The sequence below is a fragment of the Thermobia domestica genome, chromosome 11, assembly GCF_964235325.1.
Source record: "Thermobia domestica chromosome 11, izTheDome1.hap1.1, whole genome shotgun sequence".
NCBI classification, from domain to species: domain Eukaryota; kingdom Metazoa; phylum Arthropoda; class Insecta; order Zygentoma; family Lepismatidae; genus Thermobia; species Thermobia domestica.
In genome coordinates, this window is record NC_137464.1 from 9,274,418 (window position 1) to 9,296,483 (window position 22,066).

The 22,066-nt window shown below is 38.5% G+C and overlaps 1 protein-coding gene across 2 annotated transcripts in view; it reads left to right on the forward strand.

The window, feature by feature from the left end:
• Nucleotides 1-22,066, forward strand: part of LOC145663867 (uncharacterized) — a 58,939-nt gene that overhangs the window by 6,141 nt on the left and 30,732 nt on the right. For both annotated transcript variants that reach the window (XM_081729999.1, XM_081730000.1), the window contains exons 2-6: nucleotides 1,508-1,620; nucleotides 7,984-8,071; nucleotides 11,128-11,234; nucleotides 16,994-17,081; nucleotides 20,950-21,170. In XM_081729999.1, coding sequence (XP_081586125.1) covers nucleotides 1,508-1,620; nucleotides 7,984-8,071; nucleotides 11,128-11,234; nucleotides 16,994-17,081; nucleotides 20,950-21,170 — 617 coding nt within the window. The remainder of the gene's footprint in view (nucleotides 1-1,507; nucleotides 1,621-7,983; nucleotides 8,072-11,127; nucleotides 11,235-16,993; nucleotides 17,082-20,949; nucleotides 21,171-22,066) is intronic.

Below are 22,066 nucleotides of genomic sequence, written 5' to 3' on the forward strand. Positions count from 1 at the left end.
GGCCACTGGCCAAACCAGTGGTCAGTTGTTGGACAGTGGCCACCGGTTACTATTTGGTACTAAAAAGTTCACCATCTTAGGTATTGATCAACATCATCTCTCTACAACTTATGGTTCCTGAGGTATGGCTCCTTAAATAGCTAGAGGTTGGCCATTTATTGGTCAATATCACAGGAACGGGAAGTCATAGAGAGATGATATTGATGTTAGTCAATATCTATTAGGATGGTACGCATTTTGGTACCGATATTAATTGGTGGCCACTATACAACTGGCCATTGGCCAAACCAGTGGCCATCGGTTACTATTTAGTACCAAAATATTCACCATCCTCTTAGGTAATGAACAACGCCAATATCATCTTTCTATGACTTAAGGTTCCCGAAATATGGCTCCTTAAATCTCCGGAAGTCGGCCATTCTTTAGCCAATATCTCGGAAACGGTAAGAGTGACGCGAAAAATTTAATCACTTTCTCTGATAGTTTTTGAAGCTCTATCAAATGCACGGTTCAAAATTGAAAAAAAAAAAAAAATCGCAAATAACAGACATACAGAAGAGAATTCAGTAACGAACTTTTTAAGTTCGTTGAAAAGAACACCCATTTAATGTTAACATTTTTTTTGGCCCACCCTGTATATCAAATTTTACTATTTTTTCATATCTTCCAAATGGTTTGAGATACCAAATTGCTATAAGCAATGTGATGATCTTTAGGTTTATTGAAAGCTATGTACACTCATGTCCAAAATTATTGTCGCATGTCTATAAATATGTTTTTGTAGAAATATAATTTGATAACGAATTCGCCCGGTATTTCTTATAATGTTAGTATTTGTATAATCCGCAAATACATGTATGTGGCAAATTCAATGTCAAAAGAGCAGTAAGTAAGAACAATAAAACGAAAATAAAACTTTCTTGTCCATTTAGCAAAATTTTGTATTCATTCTAATTTTTTGTATTAATAATTCTTTTCCTATGAAATTTAGCACAAATATACATTTCCCGATTATACACATAGTATCAGTATTAAAAGTACCTTGCAAAATCATTATCAAATTATATTCTTACAAAAAGACAGTTATAGATATGCGACAATCATTTTGGACATGAGTGTACGTAATTCGATAATGATACTTGAATAAACATTAAAAAGAAAAACAGTCAAATGTGCTATTCCTTTTGACTATGTTTCTACTTGTTCAAAATACATCATACGATGATCTTAGTATTCGACATTATAGTACTTTATATGTGTATTATCCTGTCCGTTTCACTTGCGTTATTACTGTTATAGAACTCTCAAGAATTTTGCTGTTTTTCCGTGTTGGTTTATGTTGTAGCGGCGTCCTTAGTTTGCAACATTACATAACAAGTGTAGTATGTCCACGGTATAAAATTTCAGCGTTTTTTTGTTCATATGTTTAAAAGTTACAAGGGGCGTATCAACATAAATGCTCCAGCCTGTATATATTATAATATTTATATATTTCTTCTTCCAAAAGGTGAGGATAGTGAACTAAATATGTCTGGAAAAGAATCATCTCCATCAAAAGGAAATAAAAAGAAATCTTCAAAGACGATTAGGACTTCAGCCTTGAAGAGGAAGGAGGATGAGGTTTTTATTATTTTTTAAATTTATTTAGTAGTGTTTAGTGCTTGTAGATTGGAGTACCATATTTGCATTCCCGCGTATTTTGCACATCCTGTTTTTTAAAGGCTTATACTACTTTGAGCTTTGGTTTACACACATTTTCTTCATTATGGTATGAATTCGATCAACTATCGACTGTGTTCTCATCAATTGAAGACTACTAATAGAGCATGTTATGTAGTTTTTATACAGGGTGAATCTGAAATGTGTGCACAAACTCCGGGAGGTGATTCGTGACATGGAAAGAAGACAAAAGGTCCTCTTGCATGTTGTCTAATTCCGCGTCGTGTACGAATGACAGGGGTGCCAACTTGGAATCAAAACGATGTATTGTCACGATTGAAGTTTTCGATTACATGTTGGCGCCCCTGTCACTCGTACACGACGCGGAATTCAACATGCAAGAGGACTTTTTGTCTTCTTTTAATGTCACGAATCACCTCCCGGAGTTTGTATACATATTTCAGGTTCATCCCATATTCATTATAATTCCAGGAGTTTGTATACATTTTCTATTCATTATAATGGTTATAAATTGAATTATTGATAATTTAAGATTACTTCTACGCTACAAAATAATGTACTCTCAAGATAATTACAGTGATAAGAGGTGAATAAAACAGTAAGATGAATATTCTTAAGCAGGACCGGCCTAAGGCGTGTGCGACGTGTGCGGTCGCGCACATGCGATTTTGAGAGGGGCGCCAAAATTAGGAAAAGTGTAAAAAGTAATATAGTAAAAATTTATTTTTTTATGTAATTTTGAATGTGAATTACCATTTAAATGTGTTAATAACTTTTGTTTAACAAATAAAAATGTTGCTTGAAAGCATTGGAGGGTTTTCTATGCCCATTTTCATTGTAAGGGTTGCCAAAAATCATTCTTGCACACACAGCATTTTATTCTTAGGCTGGTCCTGCTGTTAATTATTATATACTAGAAAACTTAGATTGAAAGCTCCATTTAAAACATCCGCATATTTTATGAACCCCTTGTTTTCAGTGACCAAATTACTTGAGCAAATATGGTACTTGTCTAAGGATAGAAAGTGATGTATGTTAATAATAGTTACTGCATTTTGCTAAAATTTGCTGATACTGTTTCGACAGATTCATCTAAAATCATATAAGAACATTATAGTAAGACACATTAAGTGATTACTGGATGTCTATCGGTCTCGAAAATCCCGAAAAAGTCACGAAATCAGGAAACGGTCATGAAACTCAAGAAAAAGTCACGAAATTTGGGTTACAATTTTTTTTTCTTTATCTGTACAAATATAAGTAGAACTGGAAAAGTTTGTTCTATAAAACGTTAAAATTCAGCGACAACAATGTGTTATGGTCGGTGTTGGACACCACTAAATCCCAAGCAAAGCACGCTTCTATCGCATGCATGAAAATGTGGCCTAATTCACACGCAAATTCGCTCTTGAGAATGTTACGAAATTGTATGGTTTGGTAGAGAAAAGGTCGCGAAATTTCATTTTGGAATTTTAGTAGATACCCTAGATTAGTGTTAACGAATTATTGTATGTTGGAAGCTAATAAATTGAAATGTAATCTTTAAGTTTTACGTCCCACGATTATGGCTGCTAGGCTAAAGGAGACGGTGATGATGAGAAAAATGAATACAATGATGGAATGAAGAAAGTGGGAGGAAACGGGGGAGCCCGAGAAAATCCATGCACACGGTGTTTGTCCACCACAAAATCCATTTAGTGCGAGCTGGGATCGAACCAGGGCACCCATGTACCAGAGATAAACGCTCTACCACTGAGCCACTGCGTTTCATGCAAGCTAATGTTAAGGATATTGAACTAGTATATTTTATTTCTTTGTTACATTATATTAATGGATCTAATTAATGTGATAGTTAACTTCAAAACTTGAGATCAATACTACAATATCTCTCCATATTTATAAATAACAGCATGTGCTTCTCTATGTGGATTATCAAGCAGCCGACAGATGCCGTGTACGAAGAAGTACGAAAAAGAACCCGAAAACCTCCGATAACCCCTTTACAGACTCTCTCTCCAAAGGACTGTTATAAAAAGAAGGAAAAAAAAAAAAAACACTAGTTCCAGCCAATCACTCTTACCGTTTTCTTCGGACAGGAAAGAATCTTTAACCTTATCTCTGTGTTGCTTGGGCAAAAGATTCCTAACCTATCTCTTAATATACAAGTAATTTCATATATTTTGGTCTTATTAAACATTAACGTATTTATTTGTAACTACGCACTTGTATATGAATGATACAATAGTAAGCAAAATGGAACTATATTTATTTTTTCCGTACATTACGATAATACTTGAGGGATAAAAGTTTAGACAGAAAATGAATTTTCACCTTTACATTCCAGTTGTTTCCTACCATTCCTTGCTCACTAGCCCAATGTTCTGATTGTTCTTATAGTACACCTTCGAACTCTCACTTCAATTTCGTATACGTTTCCTGTAATATTCGTCACAATAATAAAAACAAGCAAAAAATATCATGGTCCTGAATAATGTTAGAGAAATAATAGGAATCTAACCAGGTGACGACTCATTTTCTGACGAATATTTTCATCCCTCGTCAAAGTTAAATAGTGACGAGTTACCAAAATATGGGGTAAAAATTAAAGACATTCTAAGGTGGATCTATTTTTTATTTTATTTAATATTACACAGTCTACACCGTCTCCTTAAGCCTGACCGGCACATAGTGGGACGTAAAACTCAAAGATTTCATTTCCTTTTTTCTTTTTAATGTAATGTAGGTAGGTCCCAAGAAAATATATTTAAATTCTTGGTTCATTCACATGGGGGACTCGATGGCTCAGTGCGTAGGGTCCCTGTTTCGATCCCAGCTCACGCCAAGTACGCTTTGTGGTGGACAAACACTGTTCGTGAGTTTTCTCGGGGTCTTCCGTTTCCTCCCACTTTCTTCATTCCATCATTTCATTCATTTCTCCTCATCACCGTCTCCTTTAGCCTAACTGACATAGCTATGGGACGTAAAACTGAAAGATTTCATTTCATTTTTTCTTCGTTCCTTCACTTTTCTCAGAAGGTTTCAAAATGATCAGTAACTAATTGCAATATTAATAAGAAAGGTGATCATTATTAATGCTTACCTCCATGTTTCCTGATATTTGTAAACAATCATTGCTATATTTCAAGGAAAACCCGTTCCTTTTCATCGGGCAGCGACAATTGCGTATATTTCATGATTCTATGTGTTATCCACATGTTGTTCCCTTGTTAATCCTTAGAAAGTGAGTCTTCTTGTTTCGGTAGAGCTAATTATGCTACATCTATCAACGCATTAACTTCCGGTATGTATTTAATTCTTAACACTATTTGCTTCAACATAATTCACTATGGAATGACTATCAATAGAATCGTTTAAAAGACTTCCCATAGCTTAGTGTGTAAGCGGGTCTATAGTCAAAGGTATAAGGTGATACGCGCTGCACATCCTCTTCATGATCTTAATCAGTAGAGTATACCTTCCGCATCAAAGCGTATAGTATTTTCTACTTTTCCTTCGTTTATGCACTGTAGCCCATAATTATGCGCATATGGTATTTGACTGACTGTTATAATTCTGGACAAGAAGTTTCGATATAGCAACAGTATGTAGCCTAACAGTAGGGATAACGGTCACTGGACTTAGAACAGTTAGTGTATGCCACTCAGGATGGTGGAACGGTTATCTCTGGGCCAGCGTGTGCGTTTGTATTCTATGGAGGTGAGACGAAGGATGGCTGTCGAATTTGGAGAAAATGGCCCCTCTGTGTTAAAAGTCGCAAGAAAAAACAATATATTTTCCACTACTGGTAGTGTTTTGCGCACGAAAGAAGCTATCACAGAAGAGTTCCACAGGATATCAATATGTGTCTGTCAAGCTGCTGGAGATGCGGTGGCTCAGTGGTAGAGCGTTCACCTCCGGTGCTTGGGGTCCTGGTTCGATCCCAGCTCGCACCGTGTGGACTTTGTGGTGGACAAACACCGTGCTTGTGGGTTTTCTCGGGGTTCTCCCGTTTCCTCCCACTTTCTTCATTCCACCATTTCACTTATCTCTCATCATCACAGTCTCCTTGAGCCTAACCGGCATAATCGTGGGACGTAAAACTTAAAGATTTTGTGTGTGTGTGTCAAGCTGCTTCTGACAACATTCCTCTTTGTCTCCAGGCATGTATCGATTTGGATAGTGGATTTATGGACCATGCCATGGAGAACAGACTGTACATTAAAATTCTTGTAAGGAAAAGTAGGAGAGTAATGTTCAAGTTATGTTGCTAGTTTCTTTGCCGCAGTCTTTGAAACATAATATACATAATTATGGTTCACCCTGTACATCATTTATTTAATCGGAATCATGATTCCAGTGGTAAAGCGACTGTATCGCTTTATTTTTTTTTATCTTATCAGGGTGTCTATCTGTCACGAAAGTCATGAAATCAGAAAACGGTCATGAAAGTCAAGAAATTTAGCTTTTGGGTCGCGAATATTTTCATCTGTAGAAATATAAGCACAGACTGGAAAATTTTGTTCTATAAAACGTCAAAATTCATCACCAAATGCAAAAAATGTCTTTATGATGGGCTTTAGACGCTATTAAATCGCAGGCAAAGCATTCTTCTATCGCATACATGAAAATTCGGCCTAATTTGCACCCAAATTCGCTCTTGAGAATGTTAGGAAATTTTATGGTTAGGTAAGGAAAAGGTCACGAAATTTCATTTTCTAATTTTAGTAGTAGACACCCCGCTTATGCTTAGCCGTTGTTCAAGTATATCGATCATGCAAAAAAGTTCATTTTTTCTCATTACGATCACAAAAGAATGAAAAAAAAAATGAAAAGATTACTTCAGGTTTGTCTGTTCAGTTCGTGTTGTTTTGATCAGCAAGTACGAAAAAGCTTTGTTCGAATGTAATAGTTGTCTTTCCTTCTACTCCTCACCACAATACATCCTGGAATAAGAATCTCTGTTCTCATTATCTCAACTTTCACCTTTTAGTAATGTGCCAAATCTACTTTCACTTGAGTTCCGCCTTCTCATCAACTCGATATCTCAGTAATTAAGCCTCCGTTGTCTATGACTCTGATAGCGATAAGTAGATGTCGTAAAATCTTATAAGATTCCGGTCTTAACTCAAAATCACAAGTTATGAGGTATGCCTATGGTTATTTCAACGATTTTTGAGATTCGTCTATGGTTATTCCAACGACGAATTTTCTTATTCCTTGTAATACACCGGGCGTGATTTTCTCGGTTCCTCCTCGCCGAGGTTCTTTCTGCATACCTATATCCATTTATGCTATTAATGGCGTAATTTATTTAAGAAATATCATCAAGAAAGTAGCATCAAATGCTTTTCTACTATAAAACAATTTGTCGCCTTTAATTTGTAATGGAATTATTAAAACATCTGTTTTATATTGTTTAGTGTAAAAACTGAGTTTTTTTATTATTATTAGTATATGTGTCTCTTATGCTAATCATAGATGTTCACAAAACAGCGTATGAAGGGCGTCCAATAAGTTATGTACCTAGACATTAAGAAATGCAGATCGGCTCATCTGGTCATCACAGTTTTTCGATGTAGTGCCCATGGAGGTCTATGCACCGTCGCCACTTTGTGGGTAGCGAAGAAATCCTAGAGAAAAAAAGTAGTCTTTGTCATGGCCTGAAAATTACTGGGAAACAGCCTGTTGGACCTCGTTGGTGGACCTGAATGGACTCCTGCTTGCTCTCAGAATCCCAATAGTGGATCCAGGTTTCGTCCCCTGTCACCAGTTGAGCCAGGAATTTGTCCTAGTCCTCCTCAAAGAAGTTCAACAGTTCTTGTGACAGCTGCATCTGGCAAACATTCACTACGCGGTGTAACGCAAACACTTCTTGTGGCCAGTGCGTTGCTTCGACTGACCTCAAATTGCACAGCGGGGTTCCACACAGTGGCCTTGGTGTGCGTGTCAAGTCATTATACTCCGTCATTCCCTTCCTGTCTAGGTAGATAACTTATTGGACGCCCCTCGTATTTCTCTCTCTCTCTCTCTCTCTCTCTCTCTCTCTCTCTCTCTCTCTCTCTCTCTCGCTCTCTCTCTCTCTCTCTCTCTCTCTCTCGCTCTCTCTCGCTCTCTCTCTCTCTCTCTCTCTCTCTATATATATATATATATATATATGTGTGTGTGTGTGTGTTTTAGTCGGATAAGTTGTGAATAAAGCGAACACTGCTATATTTAGTATTAATACTGTAATATTTTACACTTAAATGTCATTGTGTTATTTTTTATTCATTTATTTATTTATTCTTTTTTAATCTATTATAGACCGAGATGGAAGACATTGAATCTAATTCTGATTTAAATGTTTATAGAGGCTTTCTAGAAGAAGTAAACAATATTCGTAGTATAAAAGGTAAGGCTTATTTGAAGTCATTTTCCATTGGCATTGAGGTATTTTTTTTTTTTAAAAAAAAAAGTTCAAAATGATCCCTTCACTAAAAGCTTTTACATGAACTCAATTTATGCCTTAAGTTGTGCCTTTTCTTTCGCATAGTCATATCTGTAGAGGCACGAGTTTTTCGCAATGCGCAATAAAACGAAATGCGTCAGAATTAAGCAATTTTCAGTTTCTTGACGTTTTATGATATTCTGTGTGTATTTTCATTGGTTTTCGTTGCGCAATAAAACGCGAAATTGGCAGTTTTGCGCGAAATTTCTAACAATACGCGAAATAACACAAAATTTTAAAAATACATTTTCATTAATTTAAAAACTCTAATTAATTTACCGCTGACTGAACGGTAGAAGTGGCATGAACGGTGCATCTTGGGTGATTCGGACAGGGCTATAGAGAACTTGTTGCGCGTTAACTATGACCAGATGATTGAAGTTTGTTGTAAATGCAGTTACATATGTGTGGCTTCCAACAAGCAGTGCCAATTGTGAGGGTTTTTCCAAGTATGGACTGGTGATAAGTAACAAGTGTACAACAATGAAGGAGGAAAATGTGGAAATATGTAACATGCGTATGTTTAATTCTTAATCGTAACTTGTTCCTATGAGCAAAAGTTTACTACTCATAGTAAGTTTAGTAACTGATTTTCCTTCAGTTTGATTAAAAAAAAGAAATAATAATAATTTTCTGTAAATGAAATTTACAATGTCAGGTGAAATATTCAGTGTATTTTGTCTTTAGGTAATTACTGGTTTATTTCTAAGTGATCTATGAATAAAAGGAACAATTGTAAAAATGTAACGGAATTTCTTTTCCACAGGAACTACAAAATGCGAAACTTCATTTGGAAAATGCGACGAAATGCAAAATATGAAAAGCGAAATGCGAAATTTTCAAATTTTTAGTGCGAAAAACTCGTGCCCCTACATCTGTTGTTGGGGGACGCGGTGGCTCAGTGGTAGAGGGTACACCTCTGGTGCTTGGGGTCCCTGGTTCGATCCCAGCTTGCGCCGTGTGGACTTTGTGGTGGACAAACACCGTGCTCATTGGTTTATCGGGGTTCTCCCGCTTCCTCCCACTTTCTTCATTCCACCATTTCACTCATCTTTCATCATCACCGTCTCCTTTAGCCTAGACGGCATAACCGTGGGACATAAAACTTAAAGATTTCATTTCATTTTTTTACATCTGTTGTAAATCAAAGAAGTAGTACTGATTAATAATAATTAAGGAGGACAAGATAACATCCTTTGTTACCGTGACACTGTGTTTCCTTTGTACAATCTTGTTCAAAAAGTCTTGGCCAACCGTTTCAATTTAAAAGGACATATTCTAACAACACTACGTAGGAAATTCTAACAATTTAGCTTCAAATGAAGATCTTTGTTGGGCAAAGACAACCCACATTTGTTTAATTTAATTCCGATTATGGGTAAAAGTACAGGGCTCTTCAAAGAGAAGTGGGTGGCCAAGTTTATTTGAATTACACTGTAGATTGGTAAGCTGTTCTACATTTAAATGAAGATTTATTTTTTTCGAATGTCTCTGTGGGTACAAAATCATAATATTGATACCTTTTTCAGTAACAAAATTTTTAGAAATGTACAGGGGTTGTACGTAAAGTAAAGAGACTGGCTGCCGCGTGGCACTCCAGTCGCCAGCAGTGCGCTCCCCGGCGGAAGATTTGTGATGGGGGCTCTAAGCTAAGCAACACACCGGGCGGTAGTCGCGTCCGAGTCGAGTCCGCTTATGCAATAAGGATCACGCGTAGCGCAAAAACTGTTTTTGGATTTTTGTCACTACAGAAAACGTAGAAAATGAAGCGTTCGCTGGAACAGCGTGATTAAATTTTTCGGAGTGCAAGAGATTTCTTACTTTGGCCGCATTTTTGTGGAAATCATTCGTACTGAACCACCAGAAAACGTTGAGCCCTTGACAGGATGTCATCTTTGTAAACCACCTTGACCAAGGCAGGCGTCTCGGAATCGGTTTTGCCCAAGTGAAAGCAAAATTTAATTGCGTACCTCTGCTCCAGCGAACGCTTCATTTTTCAAAATTAGCTTTTGCTTCACGCGTGATCCTCTATTGCGTAAGAGCTCGGAGTTATTACCGCCTGGTGTGTTGCATAGTTTAGACCCTCACCACGAATCTCCTTGCCAACAAACGCGCTGCTGGCAACTGGAGCACCACGCAGCGGCCAGCCTCATTATTTTACGGACAAATCCTGTAGATATGGATTTTTTCTTTCTTACTTACAGACTTTAGTTCAGGGCATAAAGTTTCAGGTCTGAATTCAGTAGACTTTAGTTCAGGGCATCAAGTTTCAGGTGTGAATTCAGTAGACTTTAGTTCAAGGTATAAAATTTCAGGTCTGAATTCAGTAGACTTTAGTTCAGGGCATAAAGTTTCAGGTCTGAATTCAGTAGCCAGATCAGAAACATTGGTCACTATTTTTCTCTTCGCAATTCAAAGATAATTTAAAGATCAAGTGCCTGGACTTGGAGGCGTGAAGTTAAGATCCCGTAGAAATTGACTTCAGCTTTCCAACTTCTGTGCCAAGTAGATTCTACCTTTAAATCTAACACGAATTCATACCCATAGAAGTCTTATGAAAGGATTGCCTGGTATGTAAATGTATTATTTTTATCCCTCATACGTCCCTTTATTTACGTTTCCGTTACAAAATTTAGCATCCGTCGAATAGGTAACCGATTCAAATTTGAACTGTCTGGCAGGTTTTAAATTTGACATTACCTTTCCACCTCAAATAAATAAATAAAAATTAGAAAAAAATAGTTGAAATATTCGAGAAATCCGTAGCTCCTTTTGTCTGTCAAACATCGATAAACAGAAGTAAGTGTCGATAGATTCACATAACACAAATATGTCTTTCTTTAACAGAATGAACTGACTTTACAAGGTAATTCACAAGCTGGCCAATAGTTATTATCGCAAAAAATACTTCAAAACACGTGTCGTACTTATTTTGATCTTTTTTTCTCTTTTCTTTTTAGCTGAATCACCTGATGGCAAAAAATCTCGCTATAAAAATCGTAGCCCCAAGAAGAAAGAGAAGCCATTGAGGTATTTCGATATGATGAAAAATGGAAAACATCCGAAGGTAAGATAATTTATATAGTCTTTCAAATTAGATATTGACACAAGGAACAAGGTTTGTTAATATTCTTACTTGCTTTTCATTTTATTTATTATTTTACACCAATATAGTGAAACATGTCTACGTAAACTAGCATCAGTTTCATTGAGGAATATCCAACGCACAGAAAGTAACTGTACTTTGAAACAAAAAGTATAAAATAACCGCAAAAAGTTCTTACCGCTCCAGAGCAGTGATAAACAAAGAACAATACAATGAACGGTACGTACCTTTAGGTTTTGAAGTAATCTCCATTAGATCCAACATCTCTTGCCAACGTTCGTCCATCTGCACAATATCCTGGTGAAACTCTGTGATCTTGGATGTAAAGTAGTCCTTGAGTGCGTTCTCGTTCATTTGCGAAGGATCTCCCGCGGAGGTGGTTGACGAGGGAATGAGACAGATGGTAATCTGTTGGCACAAGATACGGTGAATGTGGTGCATGGCACAGTATCTCTCAGCCAAATTGCTGAAGGATCTCCCGGGTCCTCTTTGAAACATGTGGCTTGGCATCGCGTTGCAGGAACAGCACACCCTTGCGATTCACCAATGCCGGGTCCTTCTGCCGCAATGAACGGCAATAGCTGAGAGAAGAGGTGAGCAGTGATGTTTGACTAAGTGGAAGGAGCTCGTCGACAATTCCACCATACAGAGAGCATAACTTTTCGTGGGTGCAGAGGTGCTCTTGGAGTGCAAGGAACAGAGTCACGTGCTGACAACCAATGTCTAGTACGCTTGGGAGTGCCATAGAGTACGCACTTTTCGTCACCAGTGAGCAAGTGATCAAAGATGGTGTGTTCAGGTGCCGAGTGAATAAGGACATACAGTTTGTCTCTCGTTGTTCCTTGTTGGCTGCCGACAATGTGTGGGGTACCCACTTGCTTAACTTTTATGACTTTCCTATCCTATGCATATGCAGTCTCAGTGTTTCAGCGGAAACATGAAAACTTTCTGCAATTTCATCATACATTAGGCCACTGTCCTCCTCAATGGCTGGTTTCAGAGCCTAATCATCCAACACATGTGGGCAACAGCTCCGAGGTTTCTCCGAACAAGCTTATTCTGCACTTCCATTTTTCTTTGACACTGAACGAGCCATGACTGCTGTGTGTGTGCAACGTGCACTATTGAAAGTTGATGGTCAAACTAACTCCCAATCGCTTGTCAGGCATGTGCGTCATTTCTTTTCCTCTCTATGAGTCCATGAATAATGGGACATCAGAATCGGCATGAACTTATTTGATTACCTTGTAATATATCCACTTTCCATAAGCAACTATTACCTAGAAATTAGTTTGTGCTTTTTATATATTACAGTGCAAAATTATTCCTGCTGTATGAGAACGTCGTAAATAGTAAATATCTACTGTTGTTGGTATTCACACCATGATTAAATGGGGGCACGTTGACTTAAGAGTAGAGCGTTCACCTCTGTTGTGAGAAAACTCTGGTTAGATGTCAGGCCATATGGGCTCGTGGTGGACAACACCGTCTTGATAGGTTTTTATGTTTTACTTCCGTTTCCTCCCACCAATTATTTCATAATCGCCCTCTCCGCAGGTCTAGTTGCTATAGTGCGATTGATGCTACTTGTCCCATGTGACAGCTCGCTGCGCGCACGTGGTGCTCAATGCTGCGTTGCCAGCTTTTGCGTCGAATATTGAAAGTACACAAGTAGAACAAGTGAAATGTTTCTTTTCCATATTAACGTTTACTAAATGTAGAATGCTAAATGAACAAACATGAATTAAAAGGAATGCTTTCAATAACCACCAGGTCCACTACTCAAGTTGACATTCGACTAAAACCATGTGCATTTGTTTATATTCAAACTGGCAACATGCGGAGAGGGTGGGATGTTTACTATCGCAGAGCGAGGAAAATGAACCACTATAATTGGCTGAACGTGCTGTTGCCATAGAAACAGTCCTTCTTGGCTGATTGTTAGGACCACGTGCAGGAAGGAAAATAACGGGAAAACAACTGTCTCAAGGAACAAGTTATATCAATTGAATTATAGCGTGCACGCCTTCGATGCATGAGATAATCCCAGGTTCGATTCCTGGTGTGAGAGCCTTAAAATTTGAATGCATACCGTGGTTCAGATTCCAACTAAAACTGAGTGCTCCCGCGTAGCGTAGTCGCTAACGCTCTCGCCTTCGGTGGTGGCGCTTGGCCTAAAAAGTGTAAAACGCTTTTTCAGGCCAGCCACTCTGAATGAGGTTTTCCTGGGTTTTCCCCATTCACACCAGACAAATACCGGGGTGGTACCTAACTTATAGGTCCCAGGCCGCTTCCTTCCTTCCCTTTCCCTGGATAGCGTGCTCGCCGAGGGACATCATCCCTCATACGTGACGAGCTAAATGGCCATAGATGCCGAAAGCCCAGAAATCTCAATCCTAAATCCTCAAACTTAAACTGAAGGTTCGCGTCTCGTATACCCTGAGTACTGAAAAGGGATGCTAAACTCTAACCATCTCCTATTTCACAATTATTCACTTTATGGCGGACCGGCGTCTCATATAGGTTTTACTTTGCCTGGCACCCAGACACACAATTTTAGTAATGAAGAAAAGTTCTTCGTAACTGATTAGTATAAGTTTCTACAAACCTTCAATTGCAATTCAAGTGGTAAGATTACAGTGAGGAACAGGAACTCAGCCATAACCAATCTGGAAACTTGTAGCTTTGCAGAGTAGCATTGATCTCGGCCAAGACTTAACTTCAAACATCTGGAAATCGTTATCCTGTTAAAGACGTGATAGTCACCGATCCAAGATGTTTCTTTAATTGGGCAGCAAATTAAAGTGTCTCTGTTGCTTGCAGAGTGACTCCATTTATTGGTCGTTGGGAAGGACACAGGTTCTTCAAGTATGATGATGAAACTGTATGGGATATTCTCGAATATGTTTAAAAAAAATAAAATAAAATAAAGCTTAGGTCGAGGTCAAAAAGGTTTGAAACCGTAGCCCAATAATTAATACAAGCGAGTTTAATTTCACATTGTATAACTACATGGACAAGTCAAATATTATCCCCACGTCCGTCATAACTCTCTTTAGATTGTGTGCACTGCCTTCTGCCCTCGCACTTTATAATACACTGTCGTAGTGATTATGTGAGTGTGATGGGATAAGGAGGATAAATGGAACAATGAAGATAAACTCTCATAGCATTATCACTGCAGTGTTACATTGTACAAGAGCTGGGTTAAAAGTAATGCAACATTGTTATAATTCATACCTATCTTTATGCACAGAAGAACAGTTGTTTCATTCCTTCAGTGTAATCGCTTCCCGTCTCTATCACCTTCTGTCACACGTGTAGAAGGTACGATACTTCGTCAGCGCGTCAATCGTTGTCGATGTCGCGCTGTAAGGCACGGATGACGGCTTCTTTTGTATCGTATTACTTTGCGCAAAGTGGTTCCTTCATTTAGGCGTAAAATACAGAGAAAACTAAATACATGGAAGTTCGTCGATATCGTAATACTGCAAATTATGGATGCGGTACAGGATGGTGCAGGAAAACAGGAAAATTTTTAATTGACGTAAAATGCACTAATCAACACAGGAAATAATACATTTAATGGAGATAGATGTAGAGAGTATGCCATTAACTATGACACCTACATGTCGCTTTACTTATTGAAGATATCCCCATCTCGGCGTTGCGAGCATGTTTCGGAAGTTCGCTGGAATCTTCAGTTTATCACATCTTGAGAAATGTCAATGAGTTCTTTAACCCTCAGTTTCAGTTCAGCGATGTTCGCAGGACGTGTACTATATTCTTTGCTTGCGAGATGTTTCCATATTTTCACCACAGAGAGAAATCGCACACACTGAATTCAGGGGATCTCAGAAGCCATAGAATGTCACCGTTCTTACCAAATGCTTTCAGCGAACACAAGTTCCTCACAACTTCAATGCTTCATTATTACTAAATGGCAAAGTCTTCTTAATGTTGTCTTATCGGTCTGGAACAAATGTCATCCATACAGTGTTGGTAATTCTAGATTCAAAATTTCCCGTTTCCTTGGTCACCCTGGATAGAAGGTAGTGCACACAATCTAAACATAGCGGTGGCGAAAGTGTGTGGATAATTTTTTACTCCCAAATTATCCTCATTTGATAAACCGAAAGAGTCCTGTAAAAATAGGAATTGTTGTGAAACGGGCATTCGTAGAAGGTTGACAGTAAAAATGGTACCCATCCTTGGAGCTGAATCCATATGAGAGAGAGAGAGAAAAAAAAGGTTTTAGCTCTGTAGCTAGTGATACACGCTCATACAGACAAAGTCGTTCTGTGATGCTTCCCGTACATTTTGTATGTGATGGTTCGGAAACCTGAGAGGTTGTGCATAAAACTAAGACTATTGTACTTACCGTTGATATAGAAGCTGTTCCGTGCATATATGACTAAATACTACTTACCAAATAGTTAGAAAACTCCATACACCAGGTACAACAGTGCTCGAAGTATCTTTCATGTTCCGACTGATGACCTGGCAACGTTTCCATTACATAAGGGTCCGTTGGATCACTACGGGGGAAGGGGGGGTCGTGTTTCATTCCCTTGTTATAACTTTCCAGAGACCATGTACTTCCCAAAAACCCTTTTAAGCAGTCTAAATCTATAAAAGTCCATTGGATTTGGGTCTGAAAACTTGAGAGAGATATCTCATTGAAAGATATAACCTGTATTTCTGTAGCCTCTTTCATATCCTGGTAAAGTGCAAGGGGGAATCTTAAAGTGTGTGATGAAGCTTTGTCTTAATGGATCTGACCATATTGATTTCGTTTCCCTAAATTTCTGGTACCTTCTGCTCAGGATCTACTGGTATTCTACATGTTGACTTCGCAGTTCGTCCTCACCTTACAAAGCTTCAGTTTGCCTCGGTGACAGTAACCAGGAACTACTATGGACCCTTTCGGGGAAGCCTTTTTGCACGTTCAGATCCATTTTGTGAAGCACATCGCGCCTTTGGCTCTTGGTTTGACGCAGTTGGGAAGGTACAGCCAATGTAGCAAAGTACCACCATCTTCGGTTTGCCAGATACCGATTGTACAGTTTCCAAGCATTTCACTTGCGTTCCTGTTGTTAGGCATCGGTAAAGTGATGACTGCTTGACTTGAACAACTTTTCAAAACGTTTTCAGTTGGCGGCGTAAGATGAAGTTGTCAGTTCTCAAAGGTACATGTAAATGATTCGTCTTCTATCTTTGGAGTGAGGGATTATCTTAGACGAGACCATTCTGCAAAGTTTCGCCTGCTTGCTGATGGAGGCTTATGTGCATGATCGTGTTCTCGTCCCTTTGTTAGAGTACCGAACGGCGGAACTACGCGATCATTGAACATTAAACTTCGCATCGTAAAGGGCCACAATATATCCTTCTCAAAAGCGTTTCAGTTTTGGGGGCATTTTCGGCCCGGCGAGAAAACAAAGGTACTTAGAAAAGTTGTAAAACGTATTCCTTCCGAAACCGGATCAGTTTGGGCGGAATTTTTGGCGCACTGAAGAAACCCAAACAGTCCTTGTCAGCTTACTCATTACACTGACATACACGCCTGAAAGGTCAGGTGAGTTCATTTGTGCGTGCTGGAAGAAGGAATCGCGTTTGGTCAAACATACACGGAACAACCTTCTGTACTGGATTTAGTATCAGTGTATATGTTATTCCATATTTAGATGTCATTATGTGCTAATTTATTTTTCTCTTTGTAGGCCGAGATGGAAGACATTGAGTCTGACACTGGTTTAAATGTTTATGGCGGCTTTCTGGAAGAAGAAAATAATACTCATACCATAAATGGTAAGGCTTATTTGAGGTCATTCTCCGTTTGCATTGGAAGTATTTTTCTTGAAACCGTTCACTTCACTATAATTATCAATTTGAATCCAATTTATTTCTCTTTTTTATTGGGTACCTATTGTAAACTGATATACTAATTGAAAACTGATAAGAAGGACAAGATAATGTGCTTTATTGCCATTATATTATGTTTGTTACATTTGGTAAGCTATAGTACTTTTTTGTTGTTGAGAGTTTCCGTGAATATAGAGGCTAAAAATGACTAGGTGTTGAGTAACCGATCGAAAAGAAGAGAAAGAAAAAAATACATTTTCTTTGCTCAGTTATTCACTTTAGATACATATAAATCTACATCCGTCATAGGTGGGATTGTCCAAGCACAGGTGGTTCTGTGGTACAGCCCACATGATCTGGGTGCAGAGCACCGACCTCGAGAGAGAGAGTGAGTGGTTGTTCTGGGGAACGGACTGGGTGGCGTAGTAGTAAACACATCGGCACGGTATGCCGGAGGTTCCGGGTTCGAGTCTTGGTCCAGTCGGTCACTTTTTCACTCTTTGTGCGATATAGAGTTCATATCTACAGAGGATATAATGTGTTTTAAAAAAATCGGCTTCCTCTTTCATTAATATCTAATTTTCATTTACATTCAATAAGCTCCTTCACCTTCCTTGTTAGTTTGAAAGTTAAGAACGTCTTCCTTTTCTTTTTAGTGGTGCGCCCTATCTTGGTTCGAGAAACAAATGTTTGTCCTTATTATTTAAATAATATTAATATTTTCATATCTCGTAATGTTTTACCTGGTTCCCGCTTTAATCTTCTCGCCATATAGACTGCAATATTGTCAGGAACGTGAAAGAGCCAAAATTAAATTTGGGCTAAGGAAATCTAAATAAACATTGACAAGATATTACACTAAGGTAGAAACACGACTTTAATAATAAGTAGTTTATATTTACAAACTGCAAGTTCCATCCTCAGTAAGGATAATCCCAACCGTCAGCTTACTAAGTTCTTCGTTTACAAAGGCTGATCCTTTTGCATCCGAACAAGTTGCAGACAGCCACATGTGTCAAGCCGGGTTTTACAGAGCAACAATACTGTGCGAAGCGTGGATCTATCAAAGTGACTGTGAAAAAAGTTCGGGCGTACCTACATCACCTACAGAAGTGTTCTTGAAAATGATGGATGTAATTCGTACTCAATGCAAAGGTTTCCCGAAAAGTTTTATGGTTGCTGCTTAATTTTGCTTCGAGAGAATCCCAAGATTCGTAAGGTAAAAAATAATGATAATAATCAGTGCTGATCAATGCTGCTTATTACCAAGAACATGTCGTATATCCAGTTTACATACACGAAATACCGTACATCCATCAGTGGCACTGCAGCAGGGCTAAGTTTGAAGTCATATGGACAAAACATGGCTGGCCTTCTAGCAACACATGGCAGCTGCAACTGGTATTCCGTTCGAGGATATTCACGTTTAAGAGTGTAGTCTGGTCCCATAAATTACTGTGGTTTTGGACTTCCCGAACGGTCCCTTTCGTCACATCGGCTTCGCATGGTAAATGGGCTCTGGAAAGTATGCGAGCAGAAGTGGGTCATAATACCCCTGGTACAGCTACAACTATGTCTGTTGCAGTGGGAATTGCGATGTCGTACAATGACCTATACCGATGGTTATCAAATCGAGCGTGATTGATGATGCCAGGATGGAATATCTTAGGAATAGCAACAACTTCAACCTGTTCGGATGGAAACAAATCAGTCTCTGTATATGAACCAGGAGTTTATGGCAAGAGCGTTTTCCACTTGGCGGTGAGAAGAAAAAGATGTAGGGGGCGCGGTGGCTCAGTGGTAGAGCGTTCACCTCTGGTGCTTGGGGTCCCGGGTTCGATCCCAGCTCCCGCCAAGTGAACTTTGTGGTGGACAAACACCGTGCTCGTGGGTTTTCTCGGGGTTCTCCCGTTTCCTCCCACTTTCTTCATTCCACCATTTCACTCATCTCTCATCATCACCGTCTCCTTTAGCCTAACCGGCATAACCGTGGGACGTAAAACTCAAAAATTTCATTTCAAGAAAAAGATGTAGTAACAGCAAAAACATTACAGAAGTTTTTTTTTTTCTTTCTTTCTTTCTTTCTTCGAGAAACTATTTTTCTGAAAGAAAGATAGGGACACCCAACTATACGAAGAGAAAATAATCCGTAACTTTCAAACTCCAACGAGAGTGGTAAGGGAGCCTACCAGATATCAAAAATTTGTTTTCATGTGAAGCCGAAAGAAGAATGATAGATTGTTTTAATTCTCACGATAGTTTTTTTGTGCACGTAAATGCTCGAATAATTAAAATATTTGTCTTTGACTGGAATCATAGTTGTATAGTTTTAATGATTTTGTATCTGTGTATGAATGTATTGGAACCACTATATTTATATATTAATAACCGATGCTACATATACATCATTTGCTTGTCTTGATGTAACAACGCTGTATCACCTTCAACAATGTTAGGAAGAAATTGAAAGTCCTATTTTCTATAGATATTTTAGGATGCATAGTTAAAGTAAGAAGGGTTCGAGTTAAACCTCAATTTATTATGATTTACTGATATAATTTCAGTGTCATTTCTCTGCCATTTTCTTCTGTGACGTCTAAAAATAGCTGGATATATTGTTAAGGTTCCTCCCTCTTTATGGAACGTGCGACGTAAAACTCAAAAATTTCATTTCCTTTTTTCCTTTTTATGGATCTCCTCTGAGGAAAAGTAGATAACTTCGCTCCTTAATAACTATAGGAATATTTTCAATGAAAAGTTCGTTACTGAATTCTCCTTCTCCCTCCCTCTCTCTCTCTCTCTCTCTCTCTCTCTCTGTGTGTGTATGTGTTATTTGCGAATTTTTCAATGTTGAGCCCCCCATTCGATAGAGCATCAAAAGCTATCTGAAAGAAGTGATGGAATTTTTCGCCCCACTCTTACGGTTCCCGAGATACTGGCCAAAAAAGTTTTGATTTCTGGAGATTTAAGAAGTCATAGCTCGGAAACCGTAAGTCATAGAGAGATGATATTGGTGTTGATCAATACCCAAGAGGGTAGTGAACATTTTGGTACCAAATAGTAATCGGTGGCCATTGGCCTCTGGCGACCGTTCCCCAGATATTGACCAAAAAAGTTCCGGTTTCGGAAGATTTAAGGAGCCATATCTTTGGACTCGTAAGTCATAGAGAGATGATGTTGGTGTTGTTCAATACTAGGTATTAACTCAATAGTTATTGCGTCATTAGCTAATTTAATCAAATACATTTAATGAACAATTTCATATAAATTTCAAAAAAATTAATTCTTCTTAGGTTCGTTTTGGAAAACGTTTGTAGTACAGTTAGTAATGCTCGTCACCAGTCTTAGATCTTTATCGTTTCTGTGAGTAAAATAGTAACGAAATTCCAGATAACTGTTGAGCACTTTCCACTAGCCAAACGAACTTTCTCTCTCTCTCTCTCTCTCTCTCTCTCTCTCTCTCTCTCTCTCTCTCTCTCTCATACACACACACACACACACACACACACAGAAAAGCTTCACAGGAAGGGATCCAGTGACGCCACCGATTAGCAATTTCTAGCCGTCACCGAAAACAATGTCAGAGAACACTGAAAAACGGTATGAGTGAATCAGTAAATCGAAATTCAAGGCATGACCATTCGTATTTAAAAGGAGTCTGGTTGTTTTCATTAAGTATTATAATAATCAAGTAACTTGAGATGCGTTTGTGTTTTTTTGGGTTTCACTTGATATATAGTATGTAACGTAAATAAAAATTAAAATCTGTCATGACAAATATTCGTTATCATAAACATAAAATTTAATGTTTCAGATAAAAGGCCTTCCAAGGTAGAACCAGAAATGAACCTTGAGAAGTCGAATCGCGATTCGGATAGTGACGAGGCACCAGAAGATATGTCATTCGCTGCCGGAAAGGATTTGGTTCATCGTTTGCAGCGAGAGGTGCATGAAACGATACGGAGAGAGAAGGACCGCTTGAAGGAGGAAAAAAGGAAGAGACATGAACTGATAAAAGCGCAGAAGGAGGAAAAGGTGAAATATATTTTCTAACTAAATTCAACCAGTAAGTGAGAATTGAATCGGGATTCCGGCTTCCCATGCCGATGTTGTGAGACTACACTACATAGTCACTTCTCCGATCAGCCACACAGTTTCAATCGTGAGGTCGTGCTCAGCCATTCAAAACACTTGAATCTGACACACATGGATCATAGAGGGTGTGGCGTAAAGAAAAACGGATTAGTTCCTCCTTATATCATATATAACTAACTCACTCTATGACCTATGGAACTCAGAGGTTCAATGCCGTGTTCACAAAAGCTCTCCATTGACTTCTGGTCTTAGCCACTGGATTCAGTTTCTACTTTGTGTTCCTATTTCTGGGTAATCCATCTTCATATTGTTCTCCCATCTGCGTCCAAGTATTCCTAATGGTAACTTTCCGATTGGATTTTGAGTTTAAACTTCGAAAGCGTTCCTACTTTCTTCAGTTCTATCTACATGACCTGCCCACCTGAATCTCCTAGACTTGATAACCCTAAGAATGTTTGGTAAACGGTATAAATTATGTAGTTCCTTGTTATGATGTTTCCGCCATTCCGCATTCTCTTTTCTCTTGCGTCCGAATATTCGTCTCAGGACCTTGTTCTCAAACACTTATCAATCTATTCTTCCCTCAGAGTAAGCGACAATGTTTCGCAACCATACAAGACAACATGCATGATTATAGTTCTATATATTTTAAGTTTCAAATTCCTCGACAAAATTCGCGATTTTCAACTAAATAATAACACGAATTTCCTGTTTTTAGCCGACATTTAATTTCTTCCCGAATATGGCTTTGGCCTGTTAATATTGATCCTAGATATTTGGAAGTATTTATTTTGTCAAAAGTATTATTTGACATTTTAACACATCCATAATTTGCA